The sequence below is a fragment of the Typopeltis vanoorti genome, chromosome 2 (genome assembly GCF_054136105.1).
Source record: "Typopeltis vanoorti isolate ZY-2024b chromosome 2, IOZ_Tvanoo_1.0, whole genome shotgun sequence".
Classification (NCBI taxonomy): domain Eukaryota; kingdom Metazoa; phylum Arthropoda; class Arachnida; order Uropygi; family Thelyphonidae; genus Typopeltis; species Typopeltis vanoorti.
Window position 1 is genome coordinate 165084042 of NC_143550.1, and position 17728 is coordinate 165101769.

The 17728-nt window shown below is 35.5% G+C and overlaps 1 protein-coding gene across 1 annotated transcript in view; it reads left to right on the forward strand.

The window, feature by feature from the left end:
* The window catches only part of LOC150109611 (putative nuclear hormone receptor HR38), an 87448-nt gene extending 83183 nt beyond the window's left edge, over window positions 1-4265 (forward strand). Inside the window, exon 10 of the mRNA XM_090409198.1 lies at window positions 3558-4265. Coding sequence (XP_090265324.1) covers window positions 3558-3814 — 257 coding nt within the window. The 3' untranslated portion in view covers window positions 3815-4265. The remainder of the gene's footprint in view (window positions 1-3557) is intronic.
* The last annotated feature ends 13463 nt before the right edge of the window (window positions 4266-17728 follow it).

The window sequence follows — 17728 nt, forward strand, 5'->3', positions numbered from 1 at the left end:
AAGCTGGTATCGTGGGAAGTCAATTGAATAAATTCATATGGAATAAGAAAGAAATTAGTCGGAACACTAAATTAGCTGTATACAAGACTGTGTTCAAACCAATTTTAACTTATGGATCTGAGAGCTGGGTCAGAAGTAAAACACTTGACCAAAGACTAGAGACCGCAGATATGAGAGTCCTGAGAAAGATTAGAGGCGTGAACAGATGGCATCAATGGCAATATCATATTAAAAATGAGGATATTAGGAAAGAACTTGACATTGTCAGCATCCAGGAATGCGTTAGCAGAGCTAATCTCAGATGGTATGGTCACTTAAATAGAATGGGAGAGGAAAGATTAGCAAAACAAGTGTTCTCTGCCAGGTTGGCAGGAAAACGACCCAGAGGAAGACCAAGATATAGGTGGACTGATACGGTACAAAGTGCCTTAGAGGATAGAAATATAAGATCTGATAATGTTGGAGTCTTGACAAGTAACAGACTGATTTGGAGGGAAATTGTAGATAGGAAGTTAGTAATGATGTAATTTTTTCATGTAGTACTGTCATATCCTGTACACCCCTTGAGGGTACATGGCAGGAATTTGATGATGATGATGATAAATTATTTTAATTTATAAATATTTTGATAATATCTAAAATAATACGTTGATATTAATGGTATTTGTTTATTATTTTAGTGAGCTTCCTAAATATATAAAAACTAAATAAAATATCCTAAAGAAAATTATTTATATATTTATAATTTAAGATTAATCACCGCCTACAATACAAACCTACACAGTCTCCAACACTAATTCATCTGTCTTGAACGTCAACCTTTGAATATAAACCAAGTGACCGATCAGACAAAATGTTTGCTACCATTCAATAATTGCTTTGATTACATTAGCCCAAGAAAGTTTCCAAATTAGACTTCGGAAGTTTTAATTCCTCCCAGAACCCCCCCCCCACACACACACACGGTTCCATTTATTTATAGGGTCTGATTTAAGTTTACTGTCTAGAATGTATGTAAAATGGTGTGAATCGCGATATCCATAGAGTTTTTTTTTTTTTTTTTTTCAAAATGGGACCGGAGGGAAATACAGAGGTGTGTTAGAATGATTAAGAATTCTATCTAAAAGATGAAACAAATCTGGCTGGCGAGTCTTTGCCTCAAAACGATGCTCCTGCACATTTGTGTAATTTTGTATAGTCAATTTGTTGTTGTGTCTGAAACTGTTTTCATTATCGCACCTTCTGCTTGCAATTACTATGCCTTTCGAAAATGGAATTTTGCCTAAAAGATCGTCAACTTTGGACGGAAGCGATCATGGTGATGGATGTTGTTTACGAGATCTCAAATGGTTTTAAAATTGTTTCTCGATCTTCTCTTTATTTGCATCGAAAAAATTCATTCAGGCCAAAGGGAATTATTGGGCATGTGACCATGTCGTGGAGGGCCAAGTCGTCTTGTAAAAGTTTTTTTTTTTTGTTTAAACATTTTATTATCATCATCATCATCATTATCATGCATATCAAGGATTTAGGCCTAGTATGGCCTGTTCCGGCCTTAGAAGTCATCGTTGAATCGTTTAAGAGGACGTCCTGGTTTTCTTTTTCCTAATGGCTTGTACTTTAAGGCTTGTTTTGGTAATCTTTCTGTTTTCATTCTTTGAACGTGTTCCATCCATTTATGTTGATATTTTTAAATTTTTTCTATTACTGGTTCTTGGTTTAATTCTTTCATAATTTCTTCATTTCTTTTGTGATCAAATAGGGTATACTTTGCAGTTTTTCTCATAAACTTCATTTCTGCTGTTGTTAATCTTTGTTTGTCTTTTTGTTTTATTGTCCAGATTTCACTTCCATACAATAGGACTGGTAGGGCTAATGTATTGTATTCTTTTAGACTGGTTTGTTTTTGAACTAGGTTTGGTTTAAATATAGAGTTAATTACACCTGTTATTTTTAAATAGTTTGCAATTTTTACGTTTATATCTTTTTCGTTTTTATATGTGATCATACATCGTAGGTAGTTAAATGAATTCACCTGTTCTAAGGATCTTGTTATCTGTTACTATTTTAGTTCTTACTGGATCTTGTCCTTTAAAGGCCATCGATTTGGATTTTTCTGTTGATATTATCATACCATAATCTTTGGATATCTCATTTAGATCTAAAATAGCTTTGTGTAGTTTATCTTCAAAATTTGTAAATATTTTATTATGTCTCAGATACATGCATATAATCTTACATACATGCATATAATAATAATAATGATAATTTTTATATATACATAATATTTATAATATATTACATGAACACAATTGTGCATTACAGATACTTGCACGTACATAATATTTTTTTAAATAATAATAATTGTTTACAACGTATATTATTATAATATTAACAATAATGATTATTACAGTTTTTTTTTTTTTGCATATTTATACTCAATATATACAATAACAATATATATAATTTCTCTATATAATAATTTTTTTAACAATAATAATTTTTTTCTGTTATCATCATACAGAGTATTTACTCATGTACAATTAAGACATACTACATTTTCTGCTCTGTAGAAAATTCTGTTCGCAGTTTAAAGTGCCTTATTTCTTTTTAATATTTTTTTCTTTAAATATAAATACACTTCTTTTTCATATCAGTGTTATCATCTATTATTATTCACGGTATTGACATATACATTACAATAATTTTCAGTATATGATTATGAGAATTAGTTGAATGAAGCGGGCTAATCCCCTCCCCCTACGTCGAAGGCTAGGGTTAGCTTTTATGAAGAGAGTTGGATTAGCCTTCACTGTTTATGTTGTTGTTACTGTTTATGGATGGAATGTAGGCGTTCGATGCTGGTGATTTTTCATGTGTATAAAAGTGTTAACGTATATTAACTGTGTTGGTATAGTTTCCAGAGTTCGTGTTTTAATGTTCTGTAGTTGTCTATGTGTTTTAAATTACTTGGTTGGTTGTTGAGTAGCGTGGGTATCAGATGTGTTTTCACAAAAAAACCGTATGAGTTGTTGATAGGGATGTAGAGAGTTGTTGCAGGTCGTGTTATACGATATGTGTCTCTGTTGTTTCGATAGGTGATGTTGAAGTAATTCCTTATTAATGTTATGTAGTGTTTCAGGTTTTTAATGCTCAGGATTCTGTGTTCGGCATGTACTGGTGATATTGGTTGTTGCGTGTAAGGTGTCCAGATCACTGTTGACACTATTTTCCTGTGTAATGTTTCTAATTTTGTTAGGTAGCTGTTTGATGTGTTTGCATAGACTGTTATTTCGTATCTGAGTAGGGATTCGCAGATACCGTGATATAGGAGTTTTTTTTTTTTTTTATGTTACATGGAATCATGTCTTTTACTTGGAAGACAAGTGGCAATAATATTAATAATAATCGTAATGAAATAACTAGTCCACTAACTTTTTATAGAAGTTCACATATAATTTTCTTGAACGATAAATCTGAAAGTTGATAGCATATATTTTTTTCATCAAGAACAATTCCTTATATGATTAATTTGTTTTATTTTTTTGTTGTTGCAGAGAGGCACGGTCTAAAACATCCAGAAAGAGTGGAACAGCTGCAGACCAACATAACCAACTCCTTACGCGATCACGTGACGTACAACAGCGAAGCGCAAAAAAAGCCTCATTATTTTTCTCGAATATTGGCTAAACTACCCGATTTAAGGACACTCAGCATGCAAGGTTTGCAAAGGATCTTTTACTTGAAACTGGAGGATTTAGTCCCTGCTCCACCTCTCATTGAAAACATGTTCGTGCGTGCCCTGCCATTTTAACACCGATTGGTGCTGTGCATGAAGATGCAACAGCAACATCGTCCCTAGCTGTGTGCATAGATGTTTGCCAAAGACTGTTTAGATATCAGCGAGGATTAGTAAAAATATATATATAATAATAATAATAAAAAGAGAAACATATCTACAAGTTTAAATAACTGTGGTTCCTGGGAAAAAAAAAAAAACAAAGAAAAAGTGACTGAGTGCTTCAGATAAATTGAATGAGGATCATCTTAAGGATTACGATGCATCAAAAGGATACGCTAAGAGAAGGAGGAGGAATTAATAGATTTACTGTTTAATATCCTATTGCAGTGTATTTGTTTTTAAGCTTATATAAACAGTAAGCCTGTATCGAGAAGTGAAAAATATTGACAAAGAAACAGTTACAATGTGAAAGTCTCCTTGCAATTTAATTACACAAAGTTATTAAAGTAAATTTAAAATGTAATGTATTACGTTTGATGGAATAATATTTTGGCTAGAGCTAGAAAAAATTATTTTACGCATTTGAAAAAAAATGCAGAAATTTTTAATATGGGAGGCTTTCAATATGATTGGAATACTTTGAGGTTCATTTTGCTCGTAATTCAATACGATGTGATCTTCAGGTTGGTGGGTTTACCTTCATGCGTCACTTAAGCATTAGCAAAACTCACGAAGGGTTTCATTACAACCCAAATCAGCCAAACGTATTTAATTTTTATAGTTTTTTTAATTACTTTTTGTGTATTCATTTTATATGTTACAATATTGTTCCTTGATAGCACATTTTTACAACTGCATACTTCGTAAAAGTTCTCCGTTCGTTCTGTCTTGCAAGGGAGTTGACAAACGACTCCAAACTAAGAATAGAAATCATGTGCCATCTTTATCTGTTTTTGTTTAAGTGAATGTCATCTAAAAGTTAGCATGTTATCATACGAATTAGAGGTTACAAACAAAACGTGCAAACACACGCATAAAATGCTTTACAAATAAATAAATAAGGTTTCAATTACTAGGAGGCCTAAGATTTCATGGTCATATCTTCGGTAAATATCGGAAATATTCAATAAGCCAAGGGTTCGTTTCTGCTGGTTGTAATCGTTATACAGTTTGACCTGTTTTTTAGACGTAGATTTGAAGTCAACTCATTTTGGTAAACACCATCCTGGAGTAACTAATCCCACTTTGGGTGTCCGATAGGTCACTTAGAGGTCATAGGCGTTATCCGTCTTATTTTAATGGAACCGCGCTTCCATTAATGGATCCTGTGAGTTTCAAGATGTCTGGTGGATTCCACTAATATTTCAAAACATTTTTTATAATAAATTGACCCTTCAGACCATTTTCCTTTTATTATTAAAGTACATCCTATGTAAGGTCGTAAAATTCTACGACATTTAGTATCATGAATGGACTAAGGGTTAAAAAATCCGGAAGTTGTGGTAGAGACCAAATATGGTTATCATTCATGTCTCTTTCGGCTTCCTATAAGTAGAACAGTGGGTTCACGTTCGTTAATAAAAATCATGTACCACGTAAATACGCAAAATCCATTATGTCCCAATGGAATCGAATACGCAGCCTAAATTGAAAAGAGGAGACTCAATATCTACTCAGACAACCAGATCAGATAGTGAGTGTCGGTACTATTTACATACCACATTATACACGTAGGCTAAGTTACGTTTGTACTCATCCGAGTCCACTCTATCCAAAAGCTCTCTAATACAATACTCGTGTTCAGTGTTGTTAAAAAGGATCCAGTACAATAGCACATGATCGATTTGTACCCTTTTTATTCCAGTTTAACAGACTAGCGTTGCATATTGTAACGTATGTCGTTTAAGGTGATGTTTGGATCTGAATACGATCAGGATTTGAAGCAAAATCCTGAAAATCTTGACAATCATTGCTCTCTCACATCGATATTCTTAGCAGTTCCAAAATTGTAATTGAGCATTACCATCAGGAGTAGAAACATAGCCTCATTGAATGAATCACGTGGACACATCATGAGAATTGGTATATGGTTTGAATGTATCAATGACAAGGAACTTTTGTTCTAGTTCACTTTAAATGGGACGGATACATTAATGTTTATTTATATTGTATTTTTTTAATTTAAAATCGGGTATAGTGATTTGCCGCTATGTGAATATGGTCCAAGTTTTTTTTTTTTTTTTTTTTTTACAATTAATATCTTGTATTACTGGTAACTGGTAGACATAGTCCAACTCAGGACCACACCGTTAGCAATATGAAAGACACTTTCTCCCTTGTCAAGAATTTTAATTAACGCTGCTCAATTTTTCAATGGATACAAAGAAGTAAAGAAACAAATAATGAATATTCTATAACCTTTGCTGTAATATAAGTGCTTGAAATTAATAATTATGTTTTCTCTGTTCCACCAGGGATCCAAAGATATAATTATGTTAATTAGTTACAATCATGTCGATCAGTTTTTTAAATTTGACAATTTAAGAAATTGTCTTCTATACAATACGCAAGATTCGACATGGTTTTAAATATAAGAACAACATTATTGTTATTATTTATATTTCTCATTTAAGATAATAATATAAAAATCCTTCAGTCAATTTATTCATTTTATTTAAAATTAAAAACAACATTAAAATGATTAAATCTTTTTAAAGAATGTCTTAATCATTATAAAAATATTAAATTAATAGTTAATCACAAAACTTTCCTCAAGAACTTTTAATATTATATAATATAATAGTATTAAAACTATTATTTTTAATACTATTATATATCAAAATAATATATATCAAAATAATATATAATTCTATAATATATAATATAGAATATATAATTCTATAATATATAAATATTACTATTTATAGAAGATTTTCTATAAATAGTAATACAACCGAAACAAAATTTGCTATGGGAATCAAACATTAGAATTCTTTAAATATTTTAAATTAAGATTGATATGGCTACTTAATCCCCGCTCTTATTTTTATTTACAACATATTTACATTTTTTTTATTTGATTCTACGAGGTTTAGTTATTTTGAGTTTAAAAAAATAATATGGTAGAAAAATAAATTTCTCAATGTAATATTTAAATTATAAATTATTATTTACTATTAAATTCAACGTGGCTGGAAAAACAATACTTAATTTACATTCTTATTTTGCAAATTGTGACATGAAAATAATTAAAATTCAAAATAAATCAAAGATTTCGCATGTAAAATATTGTGTGTACATTTCATCATATTAGTAAAACATAAATAACTTTACTTTCTTGTTATGCGTCATCGGTTTATATCGCCATTTTTTTTCCAAGTATAAATGATAAGTGACATACTTAAAAATAAACAAAATAGATTAAAATACGCACAAATGGATTTGGGTCACATATATTCATATACATTCTTCAATTAAGCATTGTAAATGGTAATTGCGATGAAACTGGCTTGCTGTTTGGTATTATAAGTAATGCAGTGTTTCAAGAGGTGTATTTTAAAGTGAATTATGCTATTTATCAAGCTACAATACTGTTTCTATGGTTCTCTTCCGAATACAATGATTATAATTGCTTAAGGACACTGCTTTACATGTAAAATGTCATTAAGCTTTCTAAAATCTTACTGTTTATAAACTCCTCCTCCTCCTCTTACGACAAATTGTTTCTTTAGCTGTCTATTGTCAAACTAGTCATCGTATATATCAACGTATATTAATGTAAAAATTATTTCCTCGAGTCCGCTATGATTGCTGTCATAATGTGATTTTATTTCTGGTTTTGATGTAGCTACCTTTCCTAAATCGATGCGCTGTTAGCTGTTACTGTTCTGCTGTTGTTATTATCAATAACATAATGTGTATTATCTTTTTTTGTTTGTTTATTTGTTTGCTGCCCGAGGCAGTGTTGTTAATATATTGTAGACATTGTTACATAGCTGGTCCCAGGCATGTAATGCTAACTGTAAAGTTACAAAGGGACCTCAGACAGAAAAAAAAAAAAATTGTTATAAAAATATAAGGTGCCACTTAACCTGTTCACTCGCCTTCATAGATGAAAGTAACTAGTGAAAAAAAAATGAGTTCATTTACTGTTTTGGTGTACTTTATCTGTATTATATATAGAGAGAGCTCTACATTGCCATGTACTTATTTTTTTTTTTTCATTCTAGTGAGAGTTATTATTAATGTATTATCTCAATGTGCATGTGCAGACACCATAAGTTCATATACGGAGAGTGAGCAGACCTAGTCAACTGCGTTTTCATTGTCCATGTGTAATGTTCATTATAAACATAGATTCATTAAAATCTAATTTAGTATATCAGTCAGTTGTATGCTAAGTGATTTCTTTCATATAGTTCCAGCTACACCAAAATTTATAGCACTGTGCTTCGAGTGGAGTTCCAGTTTTGGCACAACTTTATTGTAAGGCCTTACAAGTCTATGATGTACAATTTCACATTAAACATTGAATTCTACCTGTAGATATACAAATAATTTCATCAACTATACTATTCTTCCATTACAAGTCTTTCAACGCAAGCACCCGACTTTATTACTGTAATATAACTAATACGCTGAAGAATTAACATAATAATTAAATATTATTACAGAATACTCATTAATCTACCACTGCCCTGTATTATAATTTCATTTTAGTTTATTTTGTAATATCACATTCCATCATTTAGTTTTGTTTACATTTACAGCAGAAATATCTACTAAAAATAAATTTTGTAGAATTTATTACTTAATAAAAATTAAATAATAAATTCTACATGCTGCTCTAAGTTTTATATTCGCTTATTTTTTATAGATCATTCGGTTAAATAATTCAAACGAATAAGTTTTACCAAACGACCACATCTATATATTCTGTTCCTTCCATATTACCAAACGACTACACTTTAACTCCTACTGTCGCCGTCCTGCTAATAAATATATATAATAATATTTATATATTCATAAATTGCCTTTTCCCATTTCCTGCCATTGTAGTATATAGGCACTTTTTTTTTTAAATTCAGTTTTAATTTAGTAAAACGAAGTGCCATTCGACTAATTAAAAAGAAGTATTCTTTATTTTGGAAGTTTCATCTTGATACCATAAGAATGTCACACTGAAATTATGTTTTTTTTTTTTTTCTGATTACAAAAATATATATATATATATATAAATAAATAAATATATTATATGTAAATATCTGCAAAACAGTATTTTTGTGATAGAGTTATTAATCACTGTTGACCGAATATATGTCTTATTTGTTTTTGTATGTATATGTATGTATGTATATATTTGTGGAATATTTGCTGCTATATTATTTACACCGATTTATTTTAATGTTATATGTATGTCTTCAATTTCTGCCAACTGTCTGTGTAACAGAGATATCTCTTATATTTTGAAATTACTGGTATTTCTGTAAATACAGACCTGTAGAGGGGAAGAAAAATTACATCTACAAATGCATTGCTTTATTTATTTCATAAAAAAAAATTGTGAAAAACTTTGGCTTCTAAAATATTTTTATCAAGTGACAATATATTAAATTTTGTTTAAATTGCACCTGAAGTAAATGCAGTCATCCAAATAAAATATTGTGTTTACAAATTTGTTGTCGTTGTTTGATTTATAACATATTTCTTTTATTATAATTTAATCCTATGCTATAAAATATTTATTTTTTTATAAATCAAAAGCCAGAAATTTGGTTTATCGATGTCAAATCATTAGATAAATAATGGTGATAAAATAGCACCCAAAATAAGTGTTATTACAGTTCGTTTCATTCCACTTCATACTCCAGTGTCTAGACATCAGATGCTAAAGTGCATGGTCATATGACTGAAAACAAAATCTGCTGTCATTACACAAAATATTTAATTAAAATGTTATTATCCATCAGTGACCCTAATATAACGAATAATCATTTATTTGTTATAAAACACTATAGAAACTATAATAAAAATATTTAACATTTTACAAAAAAAAATTAGAATTTACAATTGAAATAAAAAATTAGTATTTCCTAAAAAATTACTTTTTTAATTTCAGTTATGTTCAAGTAATAAAAAAACCTTAACCAACATGTGAAGAAATATCAACGTATAAAGAAATCGGCAAAACTATTTCACTGCGTTAAATTTTTCGGGGAGTATAAAAAAAATAAAGCACGTGTTTTAAGGAGAAAGAAAACTAACATTAATAAAAGAATCAAATTGATCCGGGTTTTAAACAGAGATCATCGTAGAAGTTTTATTTCATATAACTATAACTAACAAATCACAAAAATCTGCTAAAAACTTCCTAAAAAGGACTGGGAGATGGACTGAGTCCTTGACTCTATCTGAATGAAGAAAATCTGTGTGAATTGTTATTGAGTTAAAAGCTCTAGTCATGGATGAGTAACGGCATTAGCCGAGCCTCAATTAAAACTTCATTGGCTACAGCATTGCCATCCGTTGCTTAGAAGTCCTTAGAAGGACAATGGACTCTCCCTCACTGCCATATCCTGCTGAAAACTTTCTTATATAGTCCATATAAGGACTGGCTTAAAAGAGCGAAGCAAGAATGCTTTCATCTTCCCGTTATCTGTAGAGGACAGTGTAAGGATAAGGTATTATTGAGCTATTAAAGCTCTGATCGTGGCATGAGGATAACAGCAGTAGTCGAGCCTCAGTTAGAACTTCATTGCTATCCATTACCTTCCAAGTGTACCCATTTTAGTCGCCTCGTACGACATGCATGAGCTGCATTGGGGCGATGTTTAAGTAAAGTCAACCTCTAAAAATTCGGACGATCCCTAGATCACTCCATAGTGGCCGAAAGACCATCCAACTCAGGTTTGGTTCCACTCAGTGACGGGCTCCCCCACCACCGAGCAGAACCGCTCATATTCCGAAGAAAAGCATTCACCGACAAAGCCCCTCACCGGGCTGTGCCGGAGAACACTTTCCACGGAGACTCAAATTGCTCCCTTAAGGCAAAAACCTTAAGAGAGCATACTCATATAACTCTCGAATCTCTGCGTCCCAGGGGGTAACAGCAACAGCCGAGCCTCAGTTAAATTTCATTGGCTGCCTATAGTATTGCCTTCCAAGCGTACCCATTTTAATCGCCTCGTACATGCATGAGCTGCATTAGGGCTATTCTCATCCCGGCCAACACACAAGAAGCTAAAAACTTTTTCTTTTTTTTTTTTACTGGGTTAAAGGGGCGAAGCAAGAATGCTTTTCATATCTTCCCCGTTATCTGTAGAGGACAGTGTAGGATAAGGTGTTATTGAGCAATTAAAGCTCTGATCATGGCAGTAGGATAACAGCAATAGCCGAGTCTCAGTTAGAACTTCATTGGCTACAGCACTGCCATCCATTATCCTCCAAGGGTATTGGATTGAATGAATCAATCACCGGATCTCACGGTCGATTGATTCACCTCGATCCGGGGATCACACCACAAGCTAAAATCTTGGACGCAGGACATATATGGCGCAGAGGGTGAAGCTTGACGCTTTTCATATTCCCTGTTGTCTGTTTCGGGAGCAGTGATGGGAGAGATTTGTGAGCTATTTCAGCTCGCCTTGAGTGGGCAGAAGTGGTTATTCGTCGTTGAGTGTTAGGATGGCTTTCGGTCTTTTATGTTTCCAGTGGTCATTACTGTCATAGTTTCCGGCTTGCTGTATTAGTTGGTTTGGATGCGTAGATGTCTTCATAAAGAATTTCTCTGCTAGGGAGCGTAGTAGTGGAGAGATGTAGGGGATATTTATATCCCGGTGGATCTGGGCGTTCCTGATGAACCACGGGGCGTCCAGAATCATTCACAGGCATTTGTTCTGTAGTCTTTGTAGCTTGAGGATGTTTGTCTTGGAGGTATGGCTCCAGGCTGGGGAGGCGTATATAACTGTGGGACGGATCACTGTCTTGTATAGTAGAATTTTGTTTCTTGAGCCTGTTGATCAAGGGGTATAGCTGGGCGATAACTTTTGAAGCTTTATTTTATATTATTATGAAGCATAACCGCTTATCGAGAATTATTCTGAGGTATTTTGCTTCAGTTTTCCAGGGAATTTTGGAGTTGAACAGAGTGATGTCTCCTTTGGGGATGCTCATCTTCTTGTGAAGAGCTTTTCTGCGGGTTTAATTGTAGTCGCCAGTCTTTAAACCATTTTTCTAGATTCAGGATGGTATCTTGTAGTTTTTTGGTAACGAGATATGGTTGGCGAGATCTGGCTAGAATAGCCGTGTCATCAGCATAAAGGGTGATAGTGGATGTGACAGGATTTTGAGGGATGTCTGCCATATAGATGTTGAACAGGATCGGGGCTAGCAGTGATCCTTAGGAACTCCAGTGAGGATTTTCCGTTGGTTTGAGACTGTTTCCTTGATTTTGACTTGTATCCTCCTGTTGGAGAGGTATGATCTGATCAGGTGTATCATGTTTAGTGGAAGGTTAGCGATGATAAGTTTGTAGAGGAGGCCTTGGTGCCAGATCTTATCGAAGGCCTTTGAGATGTTTAGGAAGACGGCTCCAGTGTGTTGATTCCAATTAAATCCTGTGGTGATGTATTCTACCAGTCTATGGATCTGTTGGGTGGTGCTGTGGTTTTGACGGAAGCCAAATTGTTCTTGTGGAATGATATTTAGTTGGTTGACATGATCTTGGAGTCTGATGAGGATGATTTTCTCAGCTATTTTCCCTAAATTGGATAGCAGGCTAATGGGACGGTAATTTTCAGGTAGGTGTGGGTCTTTGCCTGGTTTGTGAATTGGGATGATGTCAGCTATTTTCCATGACTGAGGGAAGTGCTGCCATTTGAGGATGGAGTTTATGATGTTTGCCAGATGTGCTATGGCATTGCGTGGTAGTGCCTTGATGACTTGGTCAGTGATGCCGTCAGGACCTGGGGCTTTTTTGATCTTGAGATGGTTGATGATGCCGATTATTTCGCTAGGTGAGGTAGGTATTATAGTGCTTGGATTGACATCGGGACGATTTACTGTGAACCTGACTTTACGATGGATCTTGTACACATGGCTGATGTTTAGGTTCTCATATCCAGGACTGCATTGTTTCTCTAGGTTTCTTGCTATGGCTTCGGCTTTGTCAGCATCTGTGTATGCAAGGTGCTGTTCTGCTTGCAGAGGGGGGAGGGATTTGCTCTTGTTCCTGAGGTTGTTTAGGAATTTCCATATGGAATGATCTGCTGTGGAGATGGAGGTGAGCTTGTTGTCCCATTGTTGGTTCCTGTGGTTCTGGAGAGCTTCTCGGACAGATTTGTTTAATCTGTTGAGGGCTGTTTTGTCCTGGGGAGCACAAGTGTTGTGATATCTTTTTCTTTGTCTGTTTTTTTCCCTTATTAAGTTCATGATTTCTTCCAGGAGAGGATTTTGTTTCTGGGTAATCGTGTATACTGTGGCTGCTGTTATGGCTTTATTGATTTGATTGGTGAGGTTCTTTATTGCCGTGTCTATTTCTTCCTTGGCTTTTATGTGGGGAACCGAACCAATGTGTTCTGGTAGCACTTTCCTAAGTTTCTCCCAGATAATGGAGGTTTGGGGGAGAGGTGACTGGTCTTTGTTCCCTAAGTGAAGTAGGATTGGGTTGTGGTCTGATGATTATTCGTTCAGTGCATGAATGCTGTGCTGGTATTTGATGTTGTGTAGGATGGCGATGTCTAGGATGTCGGCTGTGCCAGTTGGGCTGTGGTGGGTTGGTTCAGTGGGTCCTGTTACGACGGCGTTGTTTAATCCTGTGTAGCTGAAGAGGATACGGCCATTTTTATTTGTGGTTCTGCTGTTCCAGGAAGGATATTTGGAGTTTAAGTCCCCAGCGACGATGATAGATTTATTTGTGCCTAGTACAGCATCCAAGTCGGAAAATAGCAGGGTCTTAGCAGGGGAGTTTTAGGCGGCGTAGATTTTAAGTCTTCCAGTTGAGTTTGTGTGGACTTCGACACCGGTGAGTTCTAGGTTGGAGATTGGGGGATGAGTATTCCATTGTGCCTGATGCAGTTCCTGATAAATATGGCTGTACCACCACCTCTGTAGTCCAGTAGGTCATTTCTATATAGTGTATAGCCTCTCAGTTTTGGATTGTCTGCAGCTCTTAGATGAGTTTCATTAACTAGGATTATGTCAGGGTTGTATCTGTGAGAGAATTCTTGAAGCTCCAGTGTCTTGTGTTTTAGGCCATTGGCATTCCAAGCGGTGATCTGTAGTGAGTCTAGGAGTAATCTAGTTTTATTCATTAACAAGCATTGATAATATGGTTTGAGTTTCTTTTAGAAATCTTTTTGTGGAGTTTGGTGAAGGGTTTGACTTACTGAAGTCTTGAAGCATGTTTGCCAATGAGGCTGTGATGACTGTTTTTATGTTTGGAAGAATTTGGTCCTGCTGGATATCTTTGGATGAGCGGATCTTCGGCGTGTGTCCTGCTTCGATGGTGGCTTTCCGGTCTGTTGGTATTTTCCATTTGTGAGAGCTGGTATTTTGTTGTCTTTTGTTGGGTGTCAGGCAACTGGGGAGCCGTCAACTCTGGTGCCTGCGGGAAGGGTTGAGAGATCTGTTTCCTTTTTTTGTCTGTTTTATTCTTAGGGTAGTGACTGCAGTCTCTGTAGTTTGCCGGGTGGGTGCCCCCCAGTTCGCGCATTTGACTGGTGAGGTAAGCTAAAAACGTTCCTTATAGTCCTTATAATAAGGACTGGCTTAAAGGGGTGAAGGAAGAATGCTTTTCATCTTCCCCGTTATTGAGGAATTAAAGCTCTGATCATGGCAGGAGGGTAACAGCAATAGCCGAGCCTCAGTTAGGACATCATTAGCTACAGCATTGCCATCCATTACCCTCCAAGGGTATTAATCACCGTTAACTGTTAACTGATGTGGCTTTGATGGATATCAGTCCCGTGGACTCTGATCCCTTCATCGGTATGAATGATTCTCGGTTTAGAGGAAGAATGTTTTGAGCACTTGGCTCGCCCTATTTAGGGCTGTGTTGAAAGATTTCAATCAGTGATCAGGGCCGCCTTTGGGCGTTTATGTTTCCATTTGTCTTTTTCATCGTAATCTGATGACTCACGGATGAATAGGTTGGGATCGAGTGATGCTTGAGTAAAGTACTTGGTTGCAGATATGGAGAACAAATGTAGGTATGTCTGGCAGGTTTCCGTCTTGATGGAGGATGGTGTTCCTTACAAACCACGGGGTATCGAAGATCATTCGGAGGCATTTAGTTTGGATTATTTGTAATTTGTTGATGTTGCTAGGAGAGGTGTGGCTCCACACTGGTGACCCATACGTCAGAATGGGTCTGATGATTGCCTTGTATATTCTTAATTTGTTTTCTGGGCTGAGTTTGCTTCTACGATTGAGTAGGAGGGTAGAGTTGAGCAATTGCTGAGTTTGCTTTGTTGCAGGCATGAGAGATGTGAGAGTTAAAGTTGAGGCGGCTGTCTAGTTGAATACCTAAATATTTGGTACTGGATTTCCATGGAATAGTTGTGTTGAAAAGTTTGACTTTTCCGTATTGTGATGCCTTCCGTCTTGTGAAGAGAATGGCAGTACTTTTGTCAGCATTCACAGATATTCTCCATTTCCTGAGATATCTTTCCAGGTTTGCTGCTGCTGTCTGCAAGCGCTGTGTAGCTAAGTACGACCTGAGAGATCTACTCAAAATTGCCATATCATCCGCATAGTAAGTTGTGGTGGTTGACGTCGTGATAGGAGCGTCAGCAACGAAGATGTTAATAAGCAGTGGGGAGAGCAACGAGCCTTGAGGAACACCTGCAGTGATTCTTTTTAAAGAGGATTTGAGTCCTCTCAACTTGACCTGAAATTTCCGTTTTTTTAGAAAGGAATCGATAAGTTTGATAAGGGACAGCTGAACATTGGCCATAAATAATTTATAGATGAGGCCTTCGTGTCAAGCCTTGTCAAAGGCTTTTGCTACATCCAGAAAAACAGTACCTGTATGTTGTCTCCAATTGAATCCAGTAGTGATAAATTCAACCAGTCTGTGAACTTGATGTGTAGTACTGTGTCCGGTTCTAAACCCAAACTGCTCCTTCAGTACTGTGTTGTTATTATTCACTACATCCTGATGTCGATCAAGGACGATTTTGTCTGCAACCTTTCCCAAGCATGAAAGGAGACTGATGGGTCTGTAACTTTGCGGCAACTGAGGTGCTTTTCCCAGCTTATGAATGAGAACTATATCTGCTTGTTTCCATCGGGTTGGAAAATAGTTTAGTCTGAGCATTGCATTTATGATTGCTTCCAAGTGCATGACAGCTTTGTGCGGAAGGGCCTTGATTGTTTTGTTGTTAATTTCATCTGGGCCAGGGGCTTTTTTGTTGTTGAGCTTCCTAATGATTGAGTAGACCTCTTTAGGTGAAGTGGGACAGATATTTTCGCAGTTGTTAGGCTGCTGGAGCGCAGTACGGACTCGACGGTGAATTTTCTCTATGAAGACCAAATCCGCATGCGCATAATTAGGAATGCATCGAAGTTGAAGAGCTTCAGCAAGGGCTTCTGCTTTTTCATCGTCCCTATAAACTATACCTCTTTCTCCGTGAATGGATTGGATGTTGGAATGGTCCGTACGGATAGCCTTTGCCAACTTCCACAAGGATTTATCTTCAGTTGTCAGGGAACAAAGTTTACTTTCCCATTTCAAATTCCTGTGGTCTTTTAGTGCACAGCGAAGTAAGTTTGATGCTCTGTTCAGCTCTTGGCGATCTTGAGGAGACAGAGTGTTATGAAAGCGACGTCTGATTTTATTTTTGTTTTTGATTAGAGCAAGGATTTCTTCTGGAAGTTGGTTTATTTGAGCTGGAGTGGAGATAGAAGAGGCTGAAGTTAAGCTAGTTTGAATATTTCTTTCCAGGTTGTTGACTGCTGCGTCAATTTCTTCACAAGTGGAAATATTCGGCACTGAATCCATGATAGTGTTGATTGTAGCATTAAATTTTGTGAAATTGGTAAATGACTGACTGGGAATAAGTTCCGGATTCTCACCTAGTTTTAGAAGTACCGGGTTGTGTTCCGAACTGAGGTCGTTAACTACTTGCAGCTGGAATTGATGAGATGTGTTTTTGAATATGGCTATATCTAATACATCTGGCTTGCCATGTGATCCATAGTGCGTTGGCTCAATCGGGACTGCGATGATAATATTTCTCAACTTAGCAAAATTGGAAAGGATTTTTCCGTTGTAATTGGTACACCTGCTATTCCATAAGGGATGTTTTGAGTTTAGATCACCTGCTACTATTGTTGCTTTAGTAGTGTCAAGCAACTGAGAAAGATCAGAGGATAACAGAGTTCTGCCTGGAGGGTTATAAACAGAATATATTTTTAAGTTTCCTGCATTAATGTTGTAAATTTCTATGCCAGTTTTTTCCAGATTAGTTGTAGGAATCTTTTTTATCTCATTGTAACGGATGTTTTTCTTGATAAAGATTGCAGCACCTCCACCTTTGGCATTAGGTCTGTCGTTTCTATTTAACGAGTAATTTCTTAGTTTGTGATTATCACATGGCCGCAGACGAGTCTCATTAACTAACATGATATCAATTTTGTAGTGGATAACAAATTCATGGAGTTCTAGAATGTTATTGCTGAGTCCATTAGCATTCCAAAATGCAACCTGTAGAGAATTTATTGTGATGGCCGAATTATCCATTAATCAACGAGAATATGACTTGGGTATTTTTGAGAAATCTATTTGTGTCATCCTGGTTTGGATTTGATTTGCTGAAAACTGATAGCATTTCTCCCAAAGTGGCAGCAAGCATTGCAGCAGAGTTTTGGCTGCTCGGTGTGGAGTCTGCCGGCTTGTTGCATGAGGAAACTACAGAGGCATATGATTTATCAGGTGTAATATTCCGCACTTTAATTTACGATTTAAGGTGTGTGACTCGCTTCTGA